Genomic DNA, 22,371 nt, shown 5'->3' on the forward strand with positions numbered 1-22,371 from the left:
CTAGTGTTATCTAATAAGATCATCCAACTCGCTGGTCTCTTGATTGTCCTGGTACGAGCCTATAACTCATGGGTGGATATTACTCCCGGGACTAAAGACGCATAATAGATCCCATGCACCACGGAAGTAAACTCTTTTACCACTCGAGAAAGTTATGGTCAAGTGATCATTCTTCTCTTTCCCGAGTTCTGTCTGTTTCTATTAGTGGAGGGGCAAACTTGTACAAACCTCGAAATCCAGATTTATAACCGCTTAGCGCTTGCACTTGGTTGTAAGATACCCGATCGGCAATCTCTTCATGTTATGTAGTTTAGAATTAGGTGGTCACGATCTCAATCTTCAAAAATGTCTATTCCCGGCGCTACGGATAGTTAGTGAGCGGCGTACTGTCCCAAGGTAGTTGGTGGTGGGCTCGGTGGCGGTTTTGAAGTAGATTGGCCGCGACCATTCAAGGTTGGATTGAGCCGAATTAAGGCTGTTTTAAGGTTGATGACTGGTTGACTATTGTATTTTGGCGTGCCAATTATGGTATACGAAGTCTACAGTACATAGTAATACTATGTACATGTATCCTATAGACTATAGTAGTTCAATGTTGATACACGTGACCGTGACTGCCCTCCTGAGCAAATTCCCGCCCTCACCTCACTTCTCCAGTTCTTCTCCCCCCCCCCCAATCGATAAGTTTTTCTTGCCCCATTACCAAGACTTGCCCAGGGTTTATCATCGGATAATAATCTCCGTCATGAGGACCAGACAAGTCGAAAATTCGATTGGCATTTCCTTCTCCAGGTTGGGCGCAAAAGTTTCCACACTTACCCTACGCGGCCAAACCATCCCCGGAGGATCGCTTTTCCAAGCCACTTCGGCTATCCACTGGCTCATCACTTTCGGACACCCATTGCCATTGGACCGTATCTCCATGCCCACCGTTGGAGCCGACCGGTTGGACGAATCAGAATCCAGATGTTTCACTACCGAGCCGACATGCTCTCTGCATCGATTATTGGAGCGTGTAACCGGCCGGGCTCCGCTAGAAGTCAACAACCCCGTGCGGTACATACCCCGTGGAGAGGCCATGCGATAAACGAGTCTAACTCCAGATATGTCCCTTTCCCCCGTGGTTCCACTCCGCGACATCGGACCTCCCCACAATTCCACGCCCCAGCCAAGCTGCCCAGCCGACCAGCAGAATTTTCTAGCCCAAATGGACCAATCCTGCCGTCCTTGCCCAGCCCTTGGTCTTGTTGTGCCTCTAAACCTTCACAAAATAGCCTTTGGCGCACGCCTCTGCCTTTAACCTCTGCGCACTGTTCGCTGGCTCTCTCTTGGGAGTCTTTGATATCGTTTTGCCGGTGTGGCTTTTTTAGCCTTTGCAAAACAGAAAGGTTGTGTTATACTCTTCTCCGCGCGTGCTAAACCTGTCCCCACGATTATCTTTCGCCCCCCGGTCTCCCCAGATACTTTCTTTCCTTCTTCCCCAGTCAGAACTAGTGGTCTGGGGATCGCGTGGCTATTTAGATCTCGCATATCCCACTTTCTTTTCCAACTTCAGCAAGAGCCTCTTCCTCTACTCTTCTCCTCCATACCCCGGACTTTCTCCCCTTGCACACTACATCTCCAGCTTGATACCCTTTAAAGGGCACAAGTTGTTTCCTTTGGACTTGGCTCCAAGGTCACCACCTATAATCCTACTTGCACACTCTTCTTCTCCTATTATTGTCCTTTGATTCTCTTTCGCCACCATGTCTATTCTTAAGATGGTCGAGGATCGGCCGACGCCCAAGGCTGTCTACAACTGGAGGGTCTACCTCCTGGCAGCCGTGGCATCGTGCGCATCCTGCATGATCGGTTACGACAGTGCCTTCATCGGTACCACCCTGGCTTTGGACTCGTTCAAGAAAGAGTTCCACTTCGACACCATGTCCACCGCTACCAAGAACTTGATCAGTGCCAATATCGTCTCCTGCTACCAGGCCGGTGCCTTCTTTGGCGCCTTCTTCGCCTACCCCGTTGGTCACTTCTGGGGCCGTCGTATCGGTCTGATGTCTGCTGCTATCATCTTCATCCTTGGTGCTGGTCTCATGTTGGGTGCTAACGGCTCCCGTGGTTTGGGTCTACTCTACGCTGGTCGTGTCCTGGCTGGTCTAGGCGTCGGTGCCGGCTCCAACATTACCCCTATCTACATTTCCGAACTGTCACCCCCTGCTATTCGTGGTCGCCTGGTCGGTGTCTACGAATTGGGCTGGCAGATTGGTGGTCTTGTAGGTTTCTGGATCAACGTAGGTGCTCCTTACAGAACCGTCAAGAAAACCTTACAGTGCGCTAATTTTTTTTCTCCTTAGTATGGTGTCTCCGAGACCTTGGCTCCCAGCCACAAGCAGTGGTTGATTCCTTTCGCCGTTCAGCTGATTCCTGCCGGTCTTATGTTGATTGGTGGTTCCTTCATTCGCGAGTCGCCCCGTTGGCTGTTCGGCTGTGGTCGCCGTGAGGAGGCTATCAAGAACCTTTGCTGGATCCGTCAGCTGCCCGAGGATGATATCTATATGATCGAGGAGATTGGTGCCATTGACCAGGCCCTGGAGGAGCAGCGCTCTACCATCGGCATTGGCTTCTGGAAGCCATTCCAGGCCGCCGGCAACAACAAGCGTGTTCGCTGGCGTCTGTTCCTGGGTAGCATGCTCTTCTTCTGGCAGAATGGCTCTGGCATCAACGCGATCAACTACTATTCTCCTACCGTTTTCAAGGTGAGCACAAGAAACACCAGGAGCAAAAATGACAATCTTGCTAACCCCCTTTTTTTCACAGTCTATCGGTGTCACTGGTACCAACACTAGTCTCCTGACCACTGGTATCTTCGGTGTTGTCAAGACTGTCGTTACCTTCGTGTGGTTGCTGTGGCTCATTGATCGTGTCGGTCGTCGTAACCTGCTCCTGATCGGCGCCGCCGGTGGTTCCGTCTGCTTGTGGATCGTTGGCGCATACATCAAGATCGCCGAGCCCTCCAAGCACCCCAAGACCACCATGGACGGCGGCGGTATTGCGGCCATGTTCTTCTTCTACCTCTGGACCGTCTTCTATACCCCGACCTGGAACGGTACTCCCTGGGTTCTCAACTCGGAAATGTTTGACCCCAACATGCGTTCTCTGGCCCAGGCCTGTGCCGCCGCCTCCAACTGGCTGTGGAACTTCCTCATCTCACGCTTCACCCCGCAGATGTTCACTGCCATGGGATACGGCGTGTACTTCTTCTTCGCTTCCCTGATGATCTGCTCCATCGTCTTCGTCTACTTCCTCATTCCCGAGACTAAGGGTATTCCCCTCGAGAGCATGGACCGTCTGTTCGAGATCAAGCCTATCTGGCGCGCTCACGGACAGATTCTCGCCACTCTGCGCGAGGAGGAGGTCGGGTTCCGCCACGACATTGAGGAGTCTGGTCTCGCCGAGGCTAAGCTGAATGCTGAGCAGGTCGAGAATGCTGCCGCGCAGCCCAAGACCTCGTATGCTTGATGAAAGACGCGGTGTATGATTTGTTGTCACGGTCGAGTTTCTGGTGTCGTTTTTGTCTGTGTTATAGATTCGTGTGTGGATTGATCTGTTGAGTCGGATCAAAAAGGGTGTGTCCCTATATTGTTGATATACAAACTTGAATGAACATAATTTGATGATTGAAATGTCGAATATCCGTGCATCTGTCGTAGAGGTAGAAGCTTCATTCCAAGCGACCAAAAACATCAAGGATGGAAAGAACTTTGCAAAAGGAGATTCGGGAATAACTTCGAAATTCATCTTGAACTTCGAGGGAGAAGGACAAAATTTCAACGGAGAAAGAGTTCAAATTGGACATGACCAAACCACCTAGCTAAGAATCATTCAGATAGTCATCTCACACGTTCCATATACAAAATTAAAAGATTATTCACGAGTAAATATGATCATATTCAGCTCACCACCCTTTCTCACCCTATATCCATGGTCTTACTATGCCAACGGATCAACAGGAATATCCACCGGCAACCCAGTCTGCATCGCCGTCTGCACAGCCTTACAAACAATCAAAGCCCTCAACCCCTCATCCCCCGAACAACTCGGCTCCGCCTTTCCAGCAATAACATCCACAAAATGAGCCAACTGCAAATCAAACGGCGCCTCCTCATCCGGCAACGCAATCTTCTCCGCAACCAACGGATTCGACCAACTCTTCTCGGCAGCCCCGTAACTCCACCGCGTCAAATCCGGCACACTAAGCGACGCATCCGAGCCGAAGATTCGGTAAAAGTCCGAGGCTGAGGCGTCGGTCGCTCGCGGGATCATCGGATTCTCGCCCGTGCCGGACTCGAAGTTGTGCGCGGAGGGGGTTGCGTCGCAAACGAGGAATGTGCCGACGACGCCGGAGGCAAAGCGCATTGTTAGTGCGACACCTTCGTCTGCGTCGTGCGGGGGACTGGGGCGTTGGGGGAGAGTCTTTTCGGCTTGGATGCGGACGATCGGGCCGAAGAGGTGGTGCATTAGGTCGATGTCGTGAACGAGGTTAATAGGGATGACGCCTCCGCCGCGAGCCCCCGAGGCACGCCAGTCCGTCGGTGCGGCAAAGTACGCGTCTGGCTTGTAGAGCGTCCACAGGCCATTGACGGCGATAGTGCGGCCTAGCGAGCCGGACTCGAGGACGGCCTTTGTAGCGCGGACGTAGGGGTTAAAGCGGCGGTGGTGACCGACTAGCAGCTTGAGGTGTGCATGTTCCGGGGCTCGGGCGAACTCGAGCAGGGAGCGGCCAGTTTCGAGAGTGTCGCTGACGGGCTTTTCGAGGAGGACGTGGACGCCGCCTGCTAGGAGCTCTTTGGCGACGGGGACGTGTGTGTGGTTTGGGGTGCACACGATGGCGGCGTCTGGTTTGTGTGGGGAAGATAGGAGGGATGCCACGGAGGCGTAGAAGTTGGTGTTTAGCTTGGCAGCCGTTGCTTCGCCGGTGGGTGCTGGGTCGACGAGGGCAATCAGCTCGGTGGCTGGATTGGCAATGACGGATTGAGCATGACGGGGACCGATGAGGCCGGCACCGATGATAGCAACTTTGAGAGCCATTGCGATGAGAGAAGCGATATAGACGATTATAGAGATAATAGGGCTTTGTTTCTGCTTGAGTAGCTGACAGGATTCAAGTCAATTGCATTTGTAGAAGGTTCAGGGTGGCATGTATGAATCATGCGGATATGATGTATCCGGAGACCCCAACATAGTGGACATTGTATGGCTTGGTCACCTCGGTTGGAGGGCCTTGGCACGCCAGGGAGGAAAAAGTTCTTGCCGCAGAAGACCCAAGGGTTCAGAGAATATAACCGGGGAGCTGCGGGGATTATATTCGGTGAGCTGGACAGGGAGTTCTGGCAAGGGGCTTTTCAGGTGCCGAGTCTGGAGATGAGGCAAGTGGAGATATCGAGAAGTGTAGAATGGATATGATTGATCCGGGTAAACGAAACAGCAGGAACAGGCAAACTCGGATTATACTAATTAGAGTTAGAGTCGTATATGCAATACCAACCCCAAAATTACGCCGGGGTTATTACTGGTTAGCAGAAGCGGGAAATAGTTGTCAGCTGTATTACAAATACCATTCTAACCGTATACAGTATAGATCCAAAATCTCTTTTCCATGAATCCCTGCACTTTCGTTTACCCGCTATCTATGGCGGGTCATCTGCTCTCAGCCATTATTCGTCCTCCAGGCTAAACCGCAAAACTCTCCACGCTGATAAAACTATGAAGACGACACTCTAGGGGAAGATGGGGTCAGGGGATAATGGTTTCTCGCCATCCCATTTATCGTGAGAAAAAAGTAGACCCGTGGACACCCGTCGGTTTCCTTTCAACTATTGATATTAGTAGTCTTCCTGGTCTTCTGACCTTGTACATCTTTTGCATCTACTATTGCATTGAACATCTCCCTTCTTTTTTCAACCCATTCTAAAGCATATTAAGCTCTCCATAATCTCATCTGCATCCTTCATATTATCAAAACACCCCTCCCTTCTCTCTTTCCCCTCGGATACATTCAACGCCGGTCGGTTAATCCCCATCCGAACCGCCAAGATGTTCAACCGCCCCGGTATTGCCTCCATGTCTCTGGGTAGACCTTGGATCCACGACCTGCCTGGCAAGTTGATGCAGGCTGCTGCCCACGGCTTCGAGGGTATCGAGCTCTTCTTCGACGATCTAGACTGCTATGCCCAGCGCACGTTTAATGGCGACCACATGGAGGCCGCCCGTCAAACGCGGCGCCTGTGCGAGAGACTCGGCATGACCATCATCTGCCTGCAGCCCTTTTCCATGTACGAAGGTCTCATCGACCGTGCCGAGTCCGATCGTTTGATCAATGAGAAGCTGCCCAAATGGTTCACCCTGGCGCGGGCGCTGGGAACCGACATGATTCAAGTTCCTTCCAACTTCCTCGGCCCCGATCCCACCACCGGTGCCCCCAGGACAACGGGCGACCGCACCGTGATTGTCCGTGATCTCCAGCGTCTGGCTGATCTCGGTGCCGGTGCCGGTTTCCGCTTCGTCTATGAGGCTCTCTGCTGGGGTGACCACGTCGACACCTGGGAGGCCTCGTGGGAGGTTGTCCGTGATGTCGACCGTCCCAACTTTGGTCTGTGCCTGGACTCCTTCAACATTGCCGGTCGTGTATATGCCGACCCTGCCTCGCCTACTGGCAAGACCCCCAACGCGGCCGCCGATCTGGCTGCTTCTCTCCAGCGCCTGCGCACCGCCAACATCGACCCTGCCAAGATCTTCTATGTCCAGCTCGTCGATGGCGAGCGCCTCACTGCCCCTCTGAACGAGGAGCACCCCTTCCACGTCGCCGGCCAGCCCGTCCGCATGAACTGGTCTCGCAACGCCCGTCTATTCCCCTTCGAAGAGAACCGTGGCGGATACCTGCCCATTCTGGATATTGCGCGCGTATTCTTCGAGGACCTTGGCTTCCGCGGCTGGGTGTCTCTCGAGCTCTTTAGCCGTACCCTCGCCGACCCTGATCCGTTTACCCCCGCCGAGCACGCTCGTCGTGGAATCGAGTCTTATTATAAGATGGGTCGTGTTCTGCAGTGGGATGGCCAGGTGGAGAAGAACACCGTCTCCATTCCCGAGTGCCTTGCAGAGGTTACTTCTCCTGTTCAGCACCACCTGTAAATGAGGGGGGTGACTGGTTCTTTTTTTCTCATTTATTTGAGACCTGTATATATTTTTATGTTTCACGATTGCATATATAGCTAGCACAATAAACTCTTCATGCATAGACCATACAGACTCCCCCACCCGATCGAGGTTCAATCTATGGCCTCGCTGCTAGCCTCATGCTCAATGGCCGGTGTAGTACTACCTATTTAGATCTAGAGGCTACGCGTTATTCTTAGAACCCATGTCAAGCGCGCTAATGTACTACAGACTGTGAATGCGACCTCGGGCCCACCGGTCATAACGGCCGGATCTCATAGCCCAGGCTGGAATTGGTGGTGTCAGAAAGAGGCCGATCTGCCTTTTAAGACGTGGAATGCTCTAACCAGGACCGGCCTATGACATGTATGGACGAGTCGTGGGGTCAGTCCCAAACTAAATGGGTGCAGGAGACAGGCAAGGGAGCGAATTGCTGTGAAGGGATAGCAGACTGACCATCCAAACGCTTGAATTCTCAATCGAAGATGATAGTTAACTATACATCTAATTTGAATATTTATGTGTCATTATTCTTTTTTAAAAAAGCTGACATGTTCGCTGATAAGAAGGTGCATACTTCTGCTAAGTTGGTCTTGCAGATCCGCTATCTTAACGAGGGAGAACCCCCGCGCGGTACCCCCGCGGCGGTCAATTCGAAGACTTTCCCCCATTCAAAAACTTCCCTTCCAATTGAGATCCACAAGCAACTAAGTATTCCTTGCCTAGATACTGTAGTACCATGCACGAATGGGAATTGGGACATTCAATTGCATCCGTCAAACACCGGATGACGTCATGATAAAAGTTACAGTTCATAGCTGGCGCCGTTTCCATTTTAGGAAATACTAGGGAAACCAATAGATTCTCGCATGATTCTAATTGATGTGTCAGATTATATTTCTGATGTAATTGACTAATACAACAAACACGAATGTCAGGAAGCAAGAAATGTTCATAAATGAGATGATCCTTCCTCATCAATGCATTCTTCTACTCTCTAAACCATTCAGAACTGCAAATTGAATCACGCTCGAGTCAATCTGAACTTCACCATGTCAGATCAAAGATATTACACCCTTGCGGAAGGTAATTCAAGCGAAAAAATACCAATGCTTGGCAATCGGCTAAATGTAACAAGGATGTCCCTTCGCAAGCAGCAGCACCGCTGTTCTGATGCGTGGCCAGCAGGGCGGTGGTCTTGGTCTGCTTCAAGATACCCAGCTCATTGAAACTCTGGCTCATTTCTCCCGAGAGAGAATTCCGGAGCGGTATGTATCAATTGACTTCATATCGACGTATCATTTAGGCTGATCGGTTGTATACTACAGAGTTGTTCATGCCAAAGCTGTTGGGTGAGTTAATGTGGTCACGTAATACTAAGGAATCTAGTTGAATTGACATTTCATCTCTAGCGCATATGGAGAATTTGAAGCAACTGCTGATTGCTCAGATATCACCTCGGCTAGCTTCCTCAACAAGGCTGGCAAAAAGACTCCAGTCCTCTTGCGTGTGTCCACCGTTGGTCCAGAGTCTGGCTCGGCTGATACATCTCGAGATGTGCATGGCTGGGGAATGAAGCTGTACACGGATGAAGGTAACCTGGATTGGGTCTTCAACAATACGGTATATGCCATACTTAGCTGTGTTCGTTTCAACTCCTCACTAACATACTGAAAGCCCGTTTTCTTCATTCGGGATCCTATCAAGTTTCCTTCTATGAATCGCTCGCACAAGAGACACCCGCAGACTCATCTTCCTGATGCAAACATGGTAAGTGGAGACTGAAAAAACTATTGCTAGCTAAGGCTAATTATTTCGGTAGTTCTGGGAGTACGTTACAAGTATTCATTCCAATTGCTTTAACTAACCTCGTCCTAGCTTCCATGTGGGTAATCCGGAAGGCATTCATCAGCTGCTGCATCTCTTCAGTGACCGCGGAACCCCTCGGTCCATTCGCTTCCTGAACTCCTACAGTGGACATACCTACAAGTTCACCAAAGAGGCAAGACAACCCCCTGAAAATTGGATTTATTGTTCCTCTATAGCGTCCAATGCTAACCTGTCCCAGGATGGCTCATTCAAGTACATCAAAATCCATATCAAGACTCAGCAGGGAGTCAAGAACTTCACTGCTGAGGAGGCTACCCGTATTGCAGGCGAAGACCCCGACTACATGATCCGGGACATGTTCGAAGCTATTGACCGAGGAGACTATCCCAAGTGGAACGTCTACGTCCAAGTCATGGATCCATCCGATGCTGAGAAGTACCGGTGGAACATTTTCGATATGACCAAAGTTTGGCCGCACCAGGACTATCCGCTGAGACAGATTGGCCAGCTGACCCTGAACCGTAATGTAAGTTAACATAAATCATCGGTAGTGCTATACTAGTCCCACAAATACTGACCAACACTAGCCCGGCAACTATTTCGCCGATATTGAGCAGGCAGCTTTCTCCCCATCTACGATGGTGCCCGGCTTTGCAGCATCTGCCGATCCAAGTACGTCAAAAATGTCGGTAATAATAATACATAAGTTCAGGCTAATCAATTATCAGTTCTCCAAGCAAGACTATTCGCCTACCCCGACGCCGCCCGCTATCGCCTCGGCGTGAACTACCAGCAGCTCCCAACCAACGCAGCCAAGGTCCCCGTATACTGCCCCTTCCAGCGAGATGGCAAGATGAGATTCGATGGTAACTACGGCGGAGACCCCAACTACGTCAATTCCTCTCTCAAGCCTACCAAATTCTATCCCGAAGTCAAGGGAATCAAGCCCCAAGCAGTCAGCCTGCACACGGAGCATGAGAAGTGGGTTGGAGAAGTCGCCACTTACACCAGTCACATCACGGACGAGGACTTTGTTCAGCCTGCTGCTCTGTGGAAGGTCCTTGGTCGGGAGCCTGGACACCAAGATCGGACTATTGCAAATATTGTGTCTAGCCTTAAGGGAGTTAAATCGGCTGGTCTGAGAAACGAAGTATATGGTTGGTATTCCCGATGTGTATATTTGAAAAGTGCGAGGCTAATATGTCACTTCAGCTCTTTTCTCCCGTGTCGATAAAGATCTTGGCAAAAAACTCGAAGAGAGTACTGAGGCTGCGATCAAGAAGTGAGAATTGGTGTCTTCGCTTTGCAACATCTGAAATGCAAGACCTGGAGTCAAGGTAATATCTCGTTATCTAATTTAGTGACTGTGTTGTTCATTGTTTGAGACCTCTTCTCCAGTGATCATGCTGGTAACTATATACATTCCGATCTTGTCTCTTTCGAAATTGTTATTCACCCAGTTAGCCGTCTCCAAATTGGGTAGGGATGGGCCTCTAAATTACAATGAATGGTTTCGGATCAACATCCTAACCTTGTCTCTGTTCAAAGATATTTCATTAATTCTAATCCAAAAGATAGCCCGAGAGACAATTCTAAAGCTATGTTGGGAGCTGGCTCGCAAGATCTTTCAAGGAATACTAAATTGAATAGGACACCCCTCTTGCGAGGTAGGTAGGCGCTCACGGGGGGAGATGTATCGCTGCCTCAATCTAGGGTAGCTTGAATTTGTATCAACGTAGTAGACACTTTTATCAGGACTATTTACCCATGTCAACTTTGAGATCGTCGTTCGTGTCAATAACAATCAGTCGAGAGGGTGTAAATCTAGCCCGGACATTGTTCTGTGCGAATAGATCGTTCATGTCTTCCAAAGATAATCCTAAAGAGGAGTTAGTCATGTCAGTCAATATACGTTGGACTCGATGCTTACCATTTGTTTCTGGAACCAGGAACCAGGTGAAGATCACCATCGCGAAACAGAATGACCCATAGACAAAATATGTTCCGAAGCCATTCACACCCAGAGTGGCGAACATGCTCGGTGTGGCTTTGGCTACGACAAAGTTGAACAGCCACTGGCTGGCTGTAGCCATTCCCATTTGTAGAGTTCGCATGCGCGCTGCGGGTATTTCCTAGATATCTGGTCAGAACGCGGAATGAAGGTATAGGAAGTAAGACCCACTGAGCAATAAGTCCATACGACAGGACCCCAGCCAAATTGATAGGTAGCGGCAAATACGTATATAGCCACCAAAGCGACATACCCAGCAGCATCTGGGTTGCCTCCTTCCACGGGTGGATCGAAGCGGATGTAGAAGCCGACGAAAAACAGCGCCAGACCCTGGATAATATTAGAGTCAAATGAAGAAATGAAGTGCACTTTGAAGTCTCGAGAATGACTTACCTGGACGATGCCAGTCCATAACAGACTCTTTCTCCGTCCCAGAGAGTCGGTCACAAACACGATGAAGATAAAGCAGGCAATGAACTTTACAATTCCGTAAATTCCAGTAGCGAAAAGGCTGACAGAAGAGCCTGATAGTCCCACGCTTTCAAAGATTGTAGCACTATAGTATGTCATGGCGTTGGTACCAGTCAGATTGCTCCACATCATCAGCGTGATGCACAAGAAACTGCGACGGAAGTATGATTTCACGGTGAAAGCCTCTTTGATCAATGTGAGCCATGAGGTACTAGATGCCAGGGCGCGCTCCTCCTCAAGCCCTACTAAGATACCTTGCATCTCCTCTTGCACATAGGGATGGTCAACCGGTAGGTTCCGTAGCTTGGAGAGGACTATGAGCGCTTTATCGGGAGTTCTCATGGCGAGGAACCGGGGTGATTCGTTGGCCAGCATCATACCCACAAATAGGATCACTGCTGGGAGAGCTTGAAGAGAAAGAGGGATAATATACTGAGCATGACCCTTGACATGCAGCGAGCAGCCGTAATTAATCCAGAAAGCAAGCTATCAAGGTTAGCCTGGATCAACATCAAGAATTTAAAGGGAAATGTAGGAATTGCGTACAGTCAGACCCGTCACAATACTCAGTTGATAAAATCCAGTCAGCAGGCCTCGGATTCCACGAGGTGCATTTTCTGACACATAAAGTGGATTAACTGTGGAGGCGATACCAATGGCGATCCCGGCCACGAATCTTCCCACATATATCGATGCAATGTATCCAGAAGCTGCAGCTTGCAATGCCACGCCGATGAAAACCAGCACCGAAGCTAATATAAGGGACATGCGCCGCCCGATACGGTTGGCCAGCCAGATTGAGACGAAGCAGCCCGCGAAGGCACCGGCTTGAATGACGGAGACGATATTGGACGAGAGATTGGCAAGGGCTGTTTCAGATTTATTATTGAGACCGTATTGTCTGAATGTGTCCGGTTAGAATAGTACAATTAAGGTATATCTTTAGTCCAGGCACCCACTCTTTGAAAGGTTCCATGGTCAAAACACCTCCGATGACACCCATGTCCATGCCAAAGAGGAGTGCGCCACCACATGCCTATTCAGATCAGTACTGCTTTCTCAGATTGTCATTCTCGCCGGGTTGAGGAGATAGTGTATGAGCTTACCACTAGACTGACAAGTACTGTCCGCAGATTGTAGATCTCTGGAGGGTCTGTCTGGATCGGATCATTGCGAATAAATCTTTGAAGAAACATCGTCTTTCAGTATCCGAGAGGAGGTAGAGGGCAGAAATGGGCCAATTTTCCTTGCAGAAGCGAAGAATATTTGGTAGAATAGTACCATAACTCTCTTTATGTGTCTCCTCAAAGAGATGAACTCCTCTCTATAATCATAGACCAAGCTCTACTTCGTCTTCCCTTCAAGGTTATAACGGTAGTAGACGGCCACTCGACCCCAGATTTCCCCGCAAGAATAGCGTTAAATTTAGGTTCCCCGCATTTTGATTCGTGCCATGCGAAGCCAAGAGTTCCCCAAGTTTCGCTATTCGTGGGGGAACAGTCACAAATCCAGACCTCGGACCTGACGGCTGTAGACGGCTAAAGAACTTGAGACAGTGATGACGACCTCGCGGGGTCATTGTCCAGTCAGGATACCCCTAGGCCCCTTCATCGGCTGATGTATTCTTATTCATGAACTGATTTCTCCGATGTCGCGAGGCGTAAATAGCTTGTGGTGAGAAATCCCAATACTGCACGCCCTTCAAGTCCACTCCAAAAAGTCAGTACTTGTAGGGTGCCTTCCAAGGTAGGATCTTGTTGCTCGAAGATCCAGCTCGCACGAAAAAGTCTAATTAGATACGCCTCAACTGCCGCTAATTTGAAAGATCTGTCTAAAGACCTTTTCAAGCGTATCCCTGGATAGCCTTAGAATTACCTATCATGTTAGTTTTTGAGAATTATCCTCAAAAGAACAAGGTGAATTTTAGCCAGGAACAGGTAAGAATTATTCTCATGTTAATCTTAGCAAGAAATCCAATTCAATTTTGTAACTAGTAATATCATATAACCCCTTTACAGCCCATCCAACGGGCGGTACACCTTCATCCACCGCTACACACAATGTCAACATAAAAGATCCAAACACTCAACAAAACTCATCCGAAGGGGAAACTCACATGGTCATACGGCTTCTCAGGATCCACAAATCGCAAATCCGTAGCAAGTCGAATCTTGCTATTAGGATCCTTATTCTTGCAACTAGCATGCACCATCCACGGGTTATGAAAAATAACATCACCCGCCTCATACTCCGCAATAAGCCATTTACGACGCCGCTCCTTCCCATAAGCCACCGTATCCCGACTCAAAAAGCCTCCATCGCTCATATTCTTATTAAACGCACTGACGCGTTCCTCGTCAGTCAAGTTTGCAGCATTGCGCGCAAACTCTGCCTCAGTCTGCTGTCCAATGTCGGTCGAGTTCTCGAGATACATGAGACCGCCTCCCTCGAGCGAGACGTCACCGATGGGTACCCACGCCGTGAGACTGGTAGGTGGACCAGCGCGGAGATACATCTGATCAAAATGCACGGGTGTGAGCTCGCTATTTGGGACGAAAGCTCGTAGCATAGTGCGCTGGAGCATGTGCGGTTTCTTCCAGCCGGTGAATCTGCTGATAAAGTCGCGAAGTTCTTGATTGGCGCAGAATTCAAGATAGAATGGGGCTTCGTGGGCGGAGATCATCAGTTCGAGGTATTTCTCGCTCTCTTCGTCGTCTTTCAGCCCGAATAATCGGCGGAGATTACCTGGTGGAAGGTACTTCTTGCTGTCTTTGTGCGAGAAGATGCCATCGATAGGTTGAGTCCCTTCTTGTAGAAGGCCACTAGGCGCCATGTAGTTGAAGTAGGCTTCGCGACATTTCAGAGAGGCTTCCTTTGAGATGCATCCTTTGACCTATCGTTTGTCAGCTCCAGCTACAGTCGAAAGCATGGTTCATCATACAAATAAATACCCATCTCTCTGAAACCGTTCATGCATAATTTCCAGTGGTGTGTCAAAGGAAGTCGGCTGAAGGTAACCCACACTATCCGGGTCCAAAGGCCCGAAATTAGACTCCAATTTGAGATTCTTCGGGTCAGCGGGGTGGTAAATTCCGTAGATATCATCTGCAGCGGGCTTCAGGTCTTCCTTGTGCTGGGATTCGATAGCTGACTGAGAGGCAGAAGCCTCATTGGTAGGAGACGCCAATCTACCGGGGGCCATGATGGCGATTTTTGTTGATTCTCAAAATTGAAAAGAGAAAATACAATCTGCTAATCTATGTTCCGTGACTGGACTTATAAGAAAAGCATATGGTTCACACTATCAAGTTAATTAGGGAGCGCGTTGTTGATACGGGGGTCTGAGAAGCTATATAGCCAGGCACCACACTTCCATGTTAATCAATCAACCCAGAATGACCACAGAATTTGCCACCAATAGCACATTATCGAATCTTTCAGACAAATCAGCCCATTTTGATCGCTGACCCTGATCTATCCCCGTCTGCAGCCGTCTAGAGCCCGCCCCACCGTAATTGGAGATGCGGGGAAACCAGAATATCTACAGCCGTCTATAACCTCGGCTACATCGCAACAGTCAGACCAAACAAGTTATGTTCTAATGAAAGTCTTTGAGATCCATCGTGGTCAATAACCATTTATGCGCTATTGTTCAATCCCCGAGCGTTGTTGAAGATGACGAAAGGTCTTGGCTTACGACAGTACCGGGCTTGCGTGAGATGCCGCTCTCGCAAGACACGGTGCGATCTGTAGGTGCTTCCCATGCAGGCTGTTATCTCCACATATCATACAGACTCCGGATGTTATATTAAGAGTGGAGCAATAATGGTGCCAGAGATTAGACCGTCATTTCATCCCATTCGCTAACCGCCACTACTAGACAAGGAATCGGTGACCCTAACAAGCCACCGTGCGTAAAGTGTGACCGCGAAGGCGCAGAATGTGTACTCGCTACCTCTCGCCGCGGGGGAAACTACTCACATCTTCGTCGGCAGAAGAAACAATTCGCATCAGAGAGACATGGGCATGAGGATGCGAGGAGATTTCCACGCCCCGAGCCGGCCCTATCTATCTCATCGCCTGAGAATGCCTCCCTGCACTCTGCGACACCCGGAGATCATGTTCATGATAATCTGCAGAATCCATCCGATGCACTCTTGATTCTTGCTCATGCGGCAGGGCAGCCGGAGGATCAGGGTCAATCTCAAGCTAACAGGGATAAACCGTACTCGCCTGGTCGGAATACTCGGAATACATCCTCGAGACAGGGTGGAAGGCAAGATGCACTAAGATACGATCATATGGGAGACACCTCAAACGATATGAGCAACACACAAAATTCAACGACTACTTCTCATCCACTGATTCATAGCGGGACTATACAACTACCACATATACTCGACCTTTTATCCTCGTACGCATTCTACTTCAACACATTCCCATATACGCATACATTCACTAATTTTATACTAATCTCTTCCAGATATCGCGACTGCTACCACCCTTTCTTCCCAATAGTCCCCACTACCGTCCTCAACCCCAGCAACATCCAAGAAACCCTCCACCAAGAACCATTCCTCACTACCGCAATCCTAGTCATAGCATCCAAAGACCGCCCCGACCTAACCACCCTCCACGACGCAATATGGGACTACCTCCGGCAGCGAATCCTCGACGTCGTCCTGGGCGTTCCCAGCACTCGCCACGTCGGTTGTGTCGAGGGCCTCCTCCTCCTCGGTGAATGGACACTCCTCAACTTCGGTCAAGCCGATGATGGCGGCGGCGAGGCAGCTTGGTCTATTCTCGGTCTTGCGGTTAGACTTGCGTATCGACTTCGACTTGAAGATAGTGGGTTTCGCGGCGAAGATAATGAATTGGATCCTATCGCGCAGCGGAAACGTCTCGCCTGGACTTGTATGTATTCTGCCTTCCGCCAAAACGATCTCACGCCACAAAGCTCATATCTCATCCCCAGTTACATACCTCTCAGACCGTCAAATCTCCATTCGCATGGGCCAAGCCTTCTGGTGTCGTGGCCCCGCCCTCTCCGTCCGCTTCATAGCCCAAGATTTTCCCACCCTGCAACCCAGACCGCAATCCTCATCCTCCTCCTCCTCTACAGAAGACTACGCCTCCTGGATCCAAGCACAAGTAGAATTAACAACGCTCTTCGGCAACGCACACGACATCCTCTTCGCCTCGAAATCGCGCACTATTGAACTGATCACCCGCGGCGATTACGTCAAGTATATCGATGACACGGGCAAAGCCATGGCAGCTTGGCAGCGTGCTTGGAGTGGGATTATGGTTTCCAGAGCGTTGAGGGGTTGTTTGAATCTTATGTTGGAGTATTTGAGGTTATATGTTAATGCGTTTGCATTTCAGGCTGTGCTTTATCGGGCTTCGAGGGTTGGTTCTGAGAGTAATGCTAATATCAATACTAACTCCGGTGCCGGTCTCGGTCACTGTGTGAATGTGAATGTGGGTGTTCGTCCCGGATCAAGTATGAGTGATCTGGATTTTCCAGACTCGACAATGGCAAGTGCAGATGCGAGGCATATCTACCAGGCTCTCGATGCGGCAGAGTCCTTGTTAAGGGTCTTCACGAAGGAGTTCGAGGAGCGTCAGTTGCAATGTCTACCGACGCGGTTTTACCTGTATACCTCTCTTCCTCTTTCGCCTTCCATATAGCCATCCACTAACTAATTCCAATTTACTACAGCTACGAAATCCACTCCTCAGTCTTCCTCTACAAAGCCCACTCCACCGGCGCAATCGCCCCCTCCCGCTACACCCAAACAACAACCCTAATCCAACGCTTCATCACCCTCCTCCAAACCATCGCAATCGACGACCAACACATTGCCTCGCGATACGCGCGGCTCCTCCACCAACTCTGGTTCCAGCGCCCGCGTGCCGATACCGCCACCGAGCACGCTGCGGCTGACAAGCCCGGGCTCGGTGTTGAAGCGCGCGATGCGCTTGGGGTGGGGGGTGGTGGGGTTGGGCTGGATGTTGGGTCTGGGTTTGGAGGGGGGTCGTTGTCGTTGTTTGAGGATGCTGGGATTGGGTTGGAGAGTTTTGAGGGGGAGGGGATGGAGGGGTTTTTTGTTATGCCGCCGGTTTTTCCGTATGATCTTTCGGGGGTTTTTAGGTAGGGAGGGTATTAAGGGAGTGGTATTTGAGAGGGATGTTCTGTTATTCTTTTATTGATAGATGGAGAGTAGATACTCGGATGTACAGACCTGCGAGTCAGGTAGTGCGGGGTGATGCTCAACTCAAGCCTTGTCCCGTCGAGTCATAACAATGCAATTAAGATATGTACCCGATGAATTAAAATATCGAGGTTCCAAGCTTCACAAGCTTATTTAAACACCAAGTATATTATCATTAACCTAGCTAATCAACTCAATGGCTCCATGTATTGCTATATCTTCAGCGGGGTAGATCAAAAGTCAAAATATCCCCACAAGCCAGCAGTATGTGCAGTGCAATAAAGACAAAAACAAGCGATGGAAATAGACAAAGATAAGCCAAAACGATAAATAAAAAAAAAAAACGAAATAACCATAATTTTTAAAAAGAAGCCCAACACCGTCGTTGAAGACCAAATGACGTCGCAAGACATAACGCGCCTGCAGCGGACACTCTTTTGCTCCACTCGAGCACGTGGTTCCCCCTCTTCCGCACTTATTGGTGCTACCGAGATCGGCTCGAGATAACAGCAGCGCAACATGTCGACGGCAGAACACCGCTAAGCGCGACTAGCTACGCCAGAACTTTCCGCCAAGTGGAGAGTGATCATGTAGACAGTCGGCGTCATCGCAGGCAGCTAGTCTCGGCGCAAGACGAGAAATTGGCGCACCACAGGGGCCTGGGGTGGCCCAGCGGCAAAAAAGCCGTGCGTCTGTTGTTACCGGGGGCTTGGGCAGGTCGTGACCAGTGTCGAAAGCGACGTGGGGCGGGTAGGCGTTTATGCCGCTGGGCCAGGTGGGATGGAGATGCAAATGCAAATGCAGGATGCAAGAAAAAAGTAGGAGATGAGGGAAATGAGTCGTCAAGTCAGGGGGAAGGCCTGCAGATGCAGTGGAGAGAGGGAGCGAGTAGAGAGGAAGGGGTAGGTGGAGCGACGAGAAGGGACAAGGCAGGCCATTCGAGAAGAGAAGGAGATGGAGGGGTAGGAGGGGGGATAGGTCAAGCCTCATGCCTCATGCCTCCTGCGCCCAGCGCTTCTCACGGAGGGGCATCTCCTCGCCAGCCTGTTTACGGCTGCCATCGACCTCACGCTTCCACGCCCAGTATTCGCCCAGTCGCTGCTCCGCATAGTCGGCGTAATCAAAGTCAATCTGCGAGATCTGGGCCTGGATGAGAGCCCACACGCCCCTGTAAAAGAAACCAGTGTTAGCACGAGTAGCTTTCGTCGTCTCCTGTAGGTGGGAATTCCTCGAGGAAAAAGAGACGGCACTTACCAGTACAATCCGGGGATACCACGGAACCGGTCCACGTCCTGGTAGAGACGGTCGACGATCTCGGCCTGCGAAGAAGCGTCGAGTCCGCGATTCTCGCAGTAACTCTTAGTATACTCGGTGAGGAATTGACGGCGAACCGACTGGGTGGGGATCATATTGTAGTCGCAATCGTAGCCGATCCACTCGGCCAAGTGGTTGGCAATGTCAAAGGCCGCCGGGGCGGGAACGGCGTACTCGTAGTCGATGAAGTTGACCGGGGCAATGCCGTCCTCGGTCTGCACGCCCGCATCATCGGGCAGGACGATCACATTGGCGCAAAGGAGGTCACAGTGAGCGAAAACAAGCTACACAGCCAGAAGAAAGGCAGAGAAAAGTTAGTGATGCTGTGCGACTTTTAGGAGGGGGGGAAACGCAGGGATGGGTTCTGCGGGAGGGGGTGGCGTACGCCGTCTTCACCGATGCCTACACCGTCATCCAGCTGGCCCACCACCCATTCGAGTTCCTTCTGCAGAGTCAAGCGACGGGCCTGCTGCTCGGGGGTTGCCACGGGCAGAGCGAGGACCCATCGCTGAAGGACTGCCCACATAGAGGGACCAGCCCGGCGGGGTTGAATAGGTGTCAAATCGGTATCGTGCTTCTCAACTCCGTTCGTAGGTGCCGAGCCAGCGCCGGTGTTGGGGAGTACTGCGTGCCATTGTGCGAGCTTGCGTGCTACACCTCGGAAGATAGGAGGAGTGACCAAGTCCTCGTGGCCACAGGGCTTGCCACGAATGAAGCGGTAGAGGAGGCCGTTCTTGAAGCGGGCGAGAAGGGGAGGAGCCAGGCCACGGCTGGCAAGGAGGGCATGGGAAGTGGTTTCTCCTAGAGACACAAAAACGGGATTTACTTTAGCGAAAATGTCGCACTGGGCCAGCGAAGAGCGAACGAAGGGCAAGCCATGGAGTGTTTGTCGCATGGGGCCAGATTCAGGGAAGACGGGGGAAAGGGCTCTTGGGACGATGCCCTGGGATTGTTTTTCATACTTTCACGGTCTATAAGGATCTCTGTGCCATTTCCATACGCGCGCATCAGGACCGCATCGTTGTCTATCTCCTCATCCGTCAGGCCAGCCTTGCGGTTGATAATTTTCAGGAGCTGCGCGATCGAGGTCAGTGATTGTGTCGAGGAGAGGATCCGGGGTGGGACGCACAGTATTGGTGATGCCATCGGTGAATCGCACAAACTCGATCTTGTTGCCAGGGCCTTCCCAGTGGGGGAAGAGGGTCAAGATCAAGCGCAGTGCGGAGGCCTGGGAGTCGGCCGGGGTATAGGTGAGGGGGATGTAGCGCAGGGCGGGAGCACCGTTGGTGGTGTCGGAGGAACCCATGATGGGCAGTATGAGAGGGACGAGAGAGACTGGAGGGTATTCGTAGGCGGAATCGCAGACGTGGTCGAAGTGAAAGTCGTCGCAGTCGTGGTAGGAATGTTGCCGACAGGAGGTGGACTCGGACAGGGGGGGGAGGGTCAGGGCGGGGACGCCTTTAAGAGCGCAAAGAAAAAAAGTCAGGGTCTGGTGGGGGCTTTTACACGGCGTTAGGCTTAGATTTGAGACAAGACTTGTCGCCTCAACAGTTTCTTCTCTGGAGCCTAGTATAACAAAGAGACCAGATGGAACCGGGAGATCGGCAGGGTTGAAAGAGGAGGAGGGGGGCAAGAGACTAAATATGGCGCATTCCCGAGTACCGTGAAGACGAGGTTTATGATTTGTTCTATGGGGAAAGAGGTCGCATGGGGAGGGTCCAAAAAGGGGACACGGTGGATTTTGGGGGCAAAAAGCTAAACTTTCGTGTTCAGTACACAAGACGGCAAACGGAAAGTGACTGGTTGAACTAAAGAAGATGAGACAATCAGAGATGGTCTCGTGCTTTCGTACCTTGATTGGAAGGGGCGGGCCTAAGGTTACAGCGTGATTCGATGGAAGCCGTCTAGAAAAGGCTAAGGCGTAGGTTCCTGTCACCCCCGTCCACATTCCGTCCGGTTCAGGGCGTATCAGGTACCAGATTATTAGGATGTAACATGAAAAGGGGGGAACTGCCTGGGGAATTAAAGTATGATGCTATTCAATAGAATTGTAATAGGTTAAACACGTCGGTATGAATATCCATCTGGAAAATGGAGGACCTAGATTGTTGACCGCCATCTAATTAAGGCGGCTACTCAGGCTAAGGCGACTAACGTCAACTTGGCTTTGACGGACTGGTCACTGGACTACTTCTCTCTCGTGGAGACTGTCACATGCGAATCCGCCCCTGAGACACGTTAAAGTCACATGAGCCCGATAAGCCCTGACCACTTCTTGCCCTGGTTTCCCTGTTTGGCTAGCTTGGAATCAAATTTGCTCGGATGCCGGCATATCTATTTCCCGCGCGCCCAATCCGCACTAGCGCGCTTTCCAGATTTTGGCTTTAAATACAGCTTCCGCCCGCCGCCCTTTACTTGTTTTTTTCTTTTCTTCTCCATCATCAGTAGAGGTTTACTATATCTACAATATATGTAAACAATCCCGTGGCTCCATCACAGATGGCTTGCTGAGGGTTATCCTTGTGGCTTTTGCTCTATGGGTTTCCTTCCGTTCCCGGCTCCGGAGAATAGTTCGTCTCTCTTTTTCCCTTCCAAATATGGCTGGGCAAGGGTTCCCCTTTTGGGGAGCTCCATGCGCTCTAGCTGTGGAGGGGGCGGTACATACCTTTTTCTCAACATCCTCGTGTTGATGGCTGGCTTGGGTGGTTTTGATGGCTTATGTCAAATGGGTGGCCTTTGGGTCAATCCCTGCGTAACCTTGTAAATTTTAAGCCGCAATTCGCGATCATCCAAATTTGCTTTGTGATGATTCGGGACGTGTTCTTGGCATTGGACGTTTAATGTCCTCACTGTCATGATTGGCATGGTGTACGCACACTTTGTTTGCGTGACGATTCCGTATGGCTTGCCATTATTTTCATGTGGCCAGCTTTCGTATTGTCGCTAGCTTCAAGGTCGCCCTGAAAGCCAGTAACAAAGCTTAGAAATGGTGCTGCCGGCCAGTAGTAACTTGAAGAAGCTCCAACTGCCGAGCGGTAAATCTAAATCTTGGGTGATCCACTCGACTTGTTTAAGGCTAGGGTGCAGGCTTCAAGATCAAAAAGCTCGATCAAAAATCAACTCGTCCATATCAACTGCCCAGAAAGTAGACCTGGCTTGACGAAACGAGGATCATATCAACCAGACAATGGTCTCTAGATATCTCATATTACACTGAATGAGCTACGCCCGTGAGCATGGATTATCTACAACCTTATCTCTATAATGCCGAGATATATATATCGAGGTCCCGGGCCGTAATGAGAAAAATAGGTGGACAATGGAGTT

General features: G+C 50.5%; 8 protein-coding genes across 8 annotated transcripts; 4 read left to right on the top strand and 4 right to left on the bottom strand.

The window, feature by feature from the left end:
- Positions 1–1,745: 1,745 nt before the first annotated feature.
- On the top strand, positions 1,746–3,510 carry N7496_006622 (sugar porter family MFS transporter; the record flags this gene model as incomplete). Its single annotated transcript, XM_056699551.1, has 3 exons — positions 1,746–2,282; positions 2,346–2,747; positions 2,809–3,510. 3 exons carry the CDS (start codon positions 1,746–1,748, stop codon positions 3,508–3,510), a joined length of 1,641 nt encoding a protein of 546 aa, XP_056554964.1.
- Positions 3,511–3,981: 471 nt separating this feature from the next.
- On the bottom strand, positions 3,982–5,079 carry N7496_006623 (Gfo/Idh/MocA family protein; the record flags this gene model as incomplete). Its single annotated transcript, XM_056699552.1, has 1 exon — positions 3,982–5,079. One exon carries the CDS (start codon positions 5,077–5,079, stop codon positions 3,982–3,984), a length of 1,098 nt encoding a protein of 365 aa, XP_056554965.1.
- Positions 5,080–6,084: 1,005 nt separating this feature from the next.
- N7496_006624 (sugar phosphate isomerase/epimerase family protein) lies at positions 6,085–7,179 on the top strand (the record flags this gene model as incomplete). The annotated part of the gene is made up of 1 exon (XM_056699553.1): positions 6,085–7,179. The coding sequence occupies one exon, from the start codon at positions 6,085–6,087 to the stop codon at positions 7,177–7,179; it is 1,095 nt and encodes a 364-aa protein (XP_056554966.1).
- A 1,076-nt stretch (positions 7,180–8,255) lies between these two features.
- N7496_006625 (catalase) lies at positions 8,256–10,319 on the top strand (the record flags this gene model as incomplete). The annotated part of the gene is made up of 10 exons (XM_056699554.1): positions 8,256–8,289; positions 8,342–8,471; positions 8,532–8,555; positions 8,616–8,826; positions 8,881–8,973; positions 9,026–9,033; positions 9,082–9,559; positions 9,621–9,705; positions 9,762–10,190; positions 10,246–10,319. The coding sequence occupies 10 exons, from the start codon at positions 8,256–8,258 to the stop codon at positions 10,317–10,319; spliced, it is 1,566 nt and encodes a 521-aa protein (XP_056554967.1).
- Positions 10,320–10,799: 480 nt separating this feature from the next.
- N7496_006626 (sugar porter family MFS transporter) lies at positions 10,800–12,713 on the bottom strand (the record flags this gene model as incomplete). Its single annotated transcript, XM_056699555.1, has 7 exons — positions 12,622–12,713; positions 12,475–12,551; positions 12,062–12,416; positions 11,438–12,001; positions 11,234–11,374; positions 10,964–11,165; positions 10,800–10,912 (listed from the first exon to the last, which is right to left on the bottom strand). Coding segments are annotated over exons 1-7 (1,542 nt in total), but the record flags the coding sequence as incomplete, so codon positions are not given.
- An 897-nt stretch (positions 12,714–13,610) lies between these two features.
- Positions 13,611–14,717, bottom strand: N7496_006627 (phytanoyl-CoA dioxygenase family protein; the record flags this gene model as incomplete). Its single annotated transcript, XM_056699556.1, has 2 exons — positions 13,611–14,408; positions 14,457–14,717. The coding sequence occupies 2 exons, from the start codon at positions 14,715–14,717 to the stop codon at positions 13,611–13,613; spliced, it is 1,059 nt and encodes a 352-aa protein (XP_056554969.1).
- A 473-nt stretch (positions 14,718–15,190) lies between these two features.
- N7496_006628 (uncharacterized protein) lies at positions 15,191–17,673 on the top strand (the record flags this gene model as incomplete). Its single annotated transcript, XM_056699557.1, has 5 exons — positions 15,191–15,255; positions 15,396–15,929; positions 15,999–16,429; positions 16,491–17,172; positions 17,238–17,673. The coding sequence occupies 5 exons, from the start codon at positions 15,191–15,193 to the stop codon at positions 17,671–17,673; spliced, it is 2,148 nt and encodes a 715-aa protein (XP_056554970.1).
- Positions 17,674–18,723: 1,050 nt separating this feature from the next.
- N7496_006629 (putative ethanolamine kinase) lies at positions 18,724–20,350 on the bottom strand (the record flags this gene model as incomplete). The annotated part of the gene is made up of 5 exons (XM_056699558.1): positions 18,724–18,898; positions 18,985–19,328; positions 19,430–19,845; positions 20,007–20,118; positions 20,174–20,350. The coding sequence occupies 5 exons, from the start codon at positions 20,348–20,350 to the stop codon at positions 18,724–18,726; spliced, it is 1,224 nt and encodes a 407-aa protein (XP_056554971.1).
- Between the last annotated feature and the right edge of the window lie 2,021 nt (positions 20,351–22,371).

This window comes from Penicillium cataractarum (assembly GCF_028827025.1).
Source record: "Penicillium cataractarum strain IBT 29864 chromosome Unknown utg000005l, whole genome shotgun sequence".
Taxonomy (NCBI): domain Eukaryota; kingdom Fungi; phylum Ascomycota; class Eurotiomycetes; order Eurotiales; family Aspergillaceae; genus Penicillium; species Penicillium cataractarum.